The following is a 7,128-nucleotide window of genomic DNA, read 5'->3' as shown; positions in this document are numbered from 1 at the left end:
CACCCCCTCCAAACCCGCAGCTTGACCCAGACTGGTTTTGATAGCTCCTGGGCCTGTTTATATTGAGATCACGTGACACGTGAACTGTACGCAGGTCAACTCCTTTCAGATAATTACGTCACGTCTTAAAGCAACGGATTACACGGGGACTCACTCTGGGGTTTCACAGCAACGTGGGGTGAATACTTTTATATTTCTGTGATGGAATATTTTGTGGACAAAATTTAAAATCAGCCATTTTAAAGAATCCTAGATGTCAACGAACAGATGTGTGTGTACATCTGTATACGTGTGTGTGTATACCTTCTTGGACGGATTTATCCTGAGGCAGCTCAGGCATGTTCTCATCCAGCAGATCAGCCAGAGACTGAGTGTTAGCCAGCAGCTTCTGGTAGCACGTCGCAAACTCCTCATACTGCTTATGTCGATCCTCGCTCAGCTCTCCTTTCGAGTGAAGGATACGCCTGAGAGAAAAAGACATCGAGACGTTTTAAGAGCGGTTACAGACGGTTTAGTCATACGGAAATAATCAAGCGGAGCCGAACCTGTTTTGTCGTTCGATGTTCTGCAGCTCGCGGTGATCTTTCTTCAGGTGCTTGGTGAGAGACGTGAAATACTCCCTGAGCAGGTTCTGGAAGGGCTGCTGCTTCTCGCCGTTGATGATCTCGCTGGGAGGGAAGACCAGGCCGAACTTCTCCGCCGCGCTCTTCACGCGGCGAGGCACCAGCCCGGCGATGTCGTCGCCGCAGTGCTTGCAGAAGCTGATCACCACGGAGACGTGGGTGTGGGTTTCACGGTCGGCCCCGATGATGGTTTTCAGCTGCTCGTAGATCAGAGAGAGCCCTTCCTTATCGGTGAACAGGCCCACGATGGTGAGTTCAGCTATGAAGCGCAGGTCCGTGCGCAGCTTGCTGACGTTCGGAGCTTTCTCCTCCTTGCGCGCCTCGAAGTGCCTCTTCCAGGCAGCCAGCAGCTGTGGCGCAAAGTCGGCGTAGCGCTGGTGGAAAAGCGAGCACAGGTGCACGGCGCAGCCCACATCCGAGATCTTCAGCTTGGCTTCCACCAGCGAGCTGACCGCCTCGCCGATGTACTTGCTGAGATTGAGCGAGTCGAAGTCGTGCGAGAGCGAACTGCGCTGCTGCTCCGTGAGGGTGCGGAGCTTCTTAACGAAGGCCGTGTTCTTCTTCAGGCTGGAATCCAGGCGGCTGAAAAAGGCTTCTTCAGGGCGGCTCTCTTGCGCGTGCTGATTCTTCACACGCAGCTCCTTTCTGGTTTGGTGTCTCTCCCAGGCCTCCTGGTGCAGCTGCTGAGCTTCCTCCTTCTCCCTAACGAGAGGGAACAAATCACCCGACTGTAACTCTGCAACAACAACAACGGTTACAAAAACCTCACAACCAGAGAACATCAACAAGAACGCCTTACTTTAGCTGAGCCGCCTCCTCTTCCTTCTGCCGTTTCGCTTCCTCCTCCAGCTGCTTCTTTTCCTGTTCCTCCTTCTGCTTTCGCTCTTCTTCTTCCTTCCTCTTCTGCTCCTCTTCAGCCTTCTGCTTCTCCTCCTCCCGCTTTTTCCGCTCCTTCTCTTCTCGCCGCCGCTTCTCCTCCTCGATCCTCCGCTTCTTCTCCTCGGCCGACTTGCCGCCCTCTTTCTTTCCGCTCATTTTGCTCTCATCTCGGCCCTTGTCTCGGGAGAACGTCGGCCTTCTGTCGCCGTCTCGGTCTTTCTCCCGGTCCTTGTTACTGAAGGAGCCCGTCTCTTTCTCGTCCGAGTTTACTGACTTCTTGCGTTCAGCCGGCATTCTGCCGAAACATCAGAGATCGCTTTTAAACCCGGAGCGCAAACCGAGCGCTAGTGAGTCGTCTCTTAAACGAGCTCGATAAATGAATGTTCAAAACAAATACAGCGAAGGCTTACAACATAGGCTAACATCATAAAATTGACAAAAAAAAGGACAAGACTGATCGGGGAGACCACAGAGACATATACGGCAACGTTAAAGGCGCTGGAGGAATATCTGGCAAGTGGCACAAAAACAAGACAGCGCATCACCCAAAGAACACCACACTCACGGGGAAGCACGGCGGTGGTCGTGTCATGCTAGGGTTCTGCTTCTCTAAATCAACCGTGCTATGGTTCAGGGGCTCTAAATCAAGATGGGGGAATCATAGAATGCTCCAAATACCAATCTATTGTGGAAGAAAACCTGCAGGTGTCTGTTAGAACGCTAATGATAAAGAACATTTTCACGTTAAGCACGATAAGCCGTAACCCAAAGCACGAATCCAACTCAAATCGAACAGAAGGATAGTGCGGAACAGTTGACAAAGAACTTTTTTTTTTTAAAAGCCAGACTGAAATTTGCTAAAATGCATATTGACAAGCCAGAATATTTCTGAGAGAATGTCCTTTGGATAGATGAGACAAAACCGACGCTTTCTGGCAACCCACAGCATAAAAAAAACCCAAACAGCTTTCAATGAAAAGAACACCAGTGCTTTTGTGTAACATGGAGGAGGCTCGGTTATGTTTTGAGGCTGAATCTGTGCATGGCACAACGGAATCTCGAGACCATCAAAGCTTACGATACTGCTCAGTGTCAGAAAGCTCCGTCTCAGTCGCAGGTCATGGGTCCTCCAACAACATAATGACGCAAAACACACAACTAAAAGCACCCAAGAACGCCAAGGTACAAAATATTAGACTATTCTTCAGAAGTGGCCTTCTCTGAGTCCTGGTCTGAATCCTATCGAACATCGATGGAGGAAGGATAGCTCAGGAAGAGAGGGTCAAACGACCTGCTGAGTCGGACAGGTGCAGAAGTCTCGCTGAGAGATACAGAAAGCTATATATATTCATTAAATATGGAATAAACAATGATGGAAGCCAATTACTTTTGTCATTCTTGAGTTATTCCAGAGAAAACTGTGGGTTCTTCTTTTTATTGGGGGGGGAGGGGGGTTCTGCCACTGGTTCGGTTCTACTGTAGTGAACTTTAAACCTTCATGGAACATTCTGGACTGCAATTGTGGACAACAGCGAGAAGCTTGGCAACAAGCGAGCCAGCTAACGTTTATTATACGAGTGATAACTCTCAAAACAGTGATTAATCTGGTCGGGTGTTATAGATTTAACCGAGTGCTGTGTCTGTGTCTTAACTGCTCTAAAGACAACACTGCTCAAAACTCATTTAACAGCAGAGAAGACGGGCATTAGACTGTCCGCAGTGGGAGCGGCCATGTTGGTTTGACGTCACGCCGTACACGGGGAACGCCATTTGAGAAGACTGACCGAAGTTGAAATTTCAACCTGAAATGTGTTTTCTGTGGTGTTTACTGGCTGTAGGCAGAGACTTACAAGCTGCAACTTCACCTCGAACGCAGTATTAAGCGTCCCGTGTAGTATATCGTCTATAAGATGATAAAATGACAGGAGGCGTGTCCAAACACAGCCTAGCTCTCAGGACCGGAAGTCGGTTTTCCAAACGGCTTTTCTCAGCGACTTGATCAAACTTTTACTAAATCCACGGCTTAGCCTGTTTTTATTATCATGGTCTTTTGGGTTATATTTGTACGAATATCGACTGCACCTTTGAAATAAAAATTTCCCTCAGCTAGCTAGTATTTCGGTTAAAACGTTCATAATAAATGCTCCATCACAGAGGGGTTGAGTGACAGTATTAGCGGCTGCACTTTCTCCGTTTCGCTGCCAAGCGCGTTTGATTTCAGGAACGAATATCAGCCACACATCCAACCTACATACTCAAACAAGCCCGCAAAGTCCGCAAATAAACGAACACTAATGACCAAATAAGCGAACCAGGGGGTTTTAAGCCGTATAATTATTACAGACTAGCTGGTAAACTAGCTAACACTTAGGAAGGAGTGCTAGAAACTTCACGCGCCCAAATTCCCCTCAGTGATCCAAACATGAATAAGATCCGGGTTTTTGATCAGAACGTAAACGCTAGTTCGGGTTCAAAGCTAGTGCTCACATGCTGGTGCTGGTTAGGGAGCGTTATCGGTTCGGTTCGGTTCGGTACGGTTAAATTACAGGCCGCCCAGAAAGGTTTGTATGTAAACACTGATCAAGTCACCAGCAGCTCCGCCATCATCGACATCAACAAACACAACTAAGCCACAAAATCAACGGGCGATAAGACATTCAGTTACCGTCGTCCATTACAAATCATCTTACCTTCAAAATAAGCAAAAAAAAGAAAACCATGAGATAAGGTAGTTTTAATTTGGATGGTGTACTCGTTTTCCTTCCGCTAGCTTCTGTTGCTAGTTAAGACCCCCAAAGTGGCGCATGTTGAGCGCCTGAACAAAACTCAGGAGTGCCCGTTCAAACCCGCACACTTCCGTATTAAAAAATAAATAAAATAACGTCAAAATAATAAACAGCAGGATGGGATTTCTAGCAGGATACTACAGGAAGGAAATAACATCCATTGTATTTATTTAATTATTTGTTTGTATATATATATATATGTATATATAAATTTCGAACCACAACTGTAGGGCAGTGAAAGAAACACAAGGTAAAAAGCAGAACAAGGCATGCTAATATGCTACACACACACAAGTAAAAGGTCAATAAAAGAGGAAAATAAATACAATAAAAATAAACTATTTTATCCTCATTATATAATCCAGCTTCCTCACAGGTAAACTATAGCCAACGTTTTTATTTAAAGTACAGGGATCAGATCTTAACAACACATATCTGTGGAAGTGTACCATGGCAGGAACAAAGGAGATTTCTGAGGACCTGAGGGGGGAAAATAATGAGTTGTTGATGCTTATCCAGCTGGAAAAGGTTGCAAAACCATCTCTAATCCACAATGTCAGACAGATTGTGTACAAATGGAGGACATTCAAGAGTCTTCAGAGATACATATACATACATATATATACACATGTATATATGTATGTATATATATATATATATAGAGAGAGAGAGAAAATACTAAAGGGTTCACAAACCTTTCAAGCTCCACTGTACATCATTTTCCACAATACAGGAGCAATCAAAATGATTCAACCCCCAGTGCAAATCAGGTTTATTTTCAAAATTAACAAACTTTCAACAGTTTGCAATGAACAAATCCAACAAAAGCAATTGAAATAGTTCGACACAGTGACTGCTTCAAGTGGTTTCAACAGATTCAACTAAAAATGCAACTGATAGTGACTTCTCCAGTCTCAAAATTATTCACCCCCTGGTATTCACAAACCTGGTTTGCAATGGGGGTTGAATAATTTTGATTGCAGCTGTATTTGTTCTAAACACGTTCGCCTCACACCTCCAGGGTCGGGGGTTCGATTCCCACCGTGGCCCTGTGTGTGCGGAGTTTGCATGTTCTCCCCGTGCTGCGCGGGTTTCCTCCGGGTACTCCGGTTTCCTCCCCCAGTCCAAACACATGCATGGTAGGCTGATTGGCATGTTCAAATTGTCCATAGTGTACGAATGGGTGTGTGAGTGTGAGTGTGTATGTGATTGTGCCCTGCGATGTATTGGAACCCTGTCCAGGGTGTACCCCGCCTTGTGCCCCATGCTCCCTGGGATAGGCTCCAGGTTCCCCGTGACCCTGAAAAGGATAAGCGGTATAGAAGATGGATGGATGGATGTATTTGCTCTAATAAGAAATGAAAATTTTGCCTATTGCCCCTTTTTATGATTTTTAATGGGTCTATGACGAAGCAGAGGACAGTTTTGGTGCGTTTTTCTTGGTATTTGTTGCTGAATACAATTAGCAAAGTCCTCATCTTGTGATTGTGACCCCAAGTGAGCAGCCTATAAAAAAGTACCCGCTGTGTCACAGTCATCCTCCGGCCATTTTCATCAACCTGAGTGATCAAGGTGTCCTGGTTGTCCTCCACGTCCTTACGTTCCAGGGCCATATTACAGAAACTTCCTAACTATTCCTAATTCTCCATTCATGAATGCAGAAAGGATTCCTTCAGAAAGGAAAAGAGGTAGCATCTTCTCTTGTCAGAATCCCTTAAAACTGTTTTGCCTTGTGAGGGAAATGACTCATTTTTCTTTGTAATAATTTTGTTTATGTTCATCTGAGGATAACGCCTAAGAAGGCCATGTCATGTCACTGAGATCAGCACAGAATGTTTATCTGCTTACAGAGACACAAAGATTTTCTTCTGTTCAAGGTTCGTCTGCACATCTTCTAGAGACCCCTAAAACAAAGCCTGTTTGAACTGTCTCAAACCGCTTATCTTATTGGTACACAGAAGTGTGTAATGCTCTGCATTTCATATATATAGTAGTGGTTCAGCACAAGCACCTCAGAGCGCTCTCATTATTCTATTCTGTATTAACCATCTTTCTGTAGTAAACCTTTTTTTACCTCCAGAGGACGAGTGTGCGAGTGTTGTCTTTTCCACGACAATTTGGTGTCTCCTGGCTGGGCTGCGCGAGTCATTTCAAATTTTCTGGACAACAAGCAAACCGGCGTATGCTCTTGGAAAAGTTTCACCCTGAAGACCGTGTTGACACGCAGGTGATTGTCCTTTATTCTGCAGAGCGAAAGACTGAAGCAGCCTCAACAATGACTTGTAGTGTTGTGTATTCTTGACACATCAAGAATTTAGAATTAGAATTTTATAAGGTCATTGTGTATTGCTGTCTGTGTGGAAGGGAGTCAATGATTTAGAATTAGAATTTTATGAAGTCATTGTGTATTGCTGTCTGTCTAAACCACTGGCACCAAAAGTGAGTACACCCCTAAGTGAAAATGTCCAAATTGGGCCCAATTAGCCATTTTCCCTCCCCAGTGTCATGTGACTTGTTAGTGTTACAAGGTTTCAGGTGTGAATGGGGAGCAGGTGTGTTAAATTTGGTGTCATCGCTCTCACACTCCCTCATACTGGTCACTGGAAGTTCAACATTACACCTCATGGCAAAGAACTCTCTGAGGATCTGAAAAAAAGAATTGTTGCTCTACATAAAGATGGCCTAGGCTATAAGAAGATTGCCAAGACCCTGACACTGAGCTGCAGCACGGTGGCCAAGACCATACAGCGGTTTAACAGGACAGGATCCACTCAGAACAGGCCTCGCCATGGTCGACCAAAGAAGTTTAGTGCACGTGCTCAGCGTCATATCCAGAGGTT

At 45.4% G+C, this 7,128-nt stretch overlaps 1 protein-coding gene across 4 annotated transcripts in view; it reads right to left on the bottom strand.

Annotated features, from left to right (window-relative positions):
- Nucleotides 1-6,512, bottom strand: part of upf2 (UPF2 regulator of nonsense mediated mRNA decay) — a 16,886-nt gene extending 10,374 nt beyond the window's left edge. For 2 of the 4 annotated variants that reach the window (XM_053641627.1, XM_053641630.1), the window contains exons 1-4: nt 4,193-4,358; nt 1,423-1,797; nt 546-1,325; nt 304-464 (exon numbers count right to left, since the gene is read on the bottom strand). In XM_053641627.1, coding sequence (XP_053497602.1) covers nt 304-464; nt 546-1,325; nt 1,423-1,796 — 1,315 coding nt within the window. In that variant the 5' untranslated portion in view covers nt 1,797; nt 4,193-4,358. Of the gene's footprint in view, nt 1-303; nt 465-545; nt 1,326-1,422; nt 1,798-4,192; nt 4,359-6,362 lie in introns of those variants that run through there. The other 2 variants (XM_053641628.1, XM_053641629.1) reach the window with 2 other exon arrangements.
- Between the last annotated feature and the right edge of the window lie 616 nt (nt 6,513-7,128).

This window comes from Ictalurus furcatus, chromosome 14 (genome assembly GCF_023375685.1).
Source record: "Ictalurus furcatus strain D&B chromosome 14, Billie_1.0, whole genome shotgun sequence".
Taxonomy (NCBI): Eukaryota; Metazoa; Chordata; class Actinopteri; order Siluriformes; family Ictaluridae; genus Ictalurus; species Ictalurus furcatus.
This window is presented reverse-complemented; position numbering and strand designations above follow the sequence as displayed.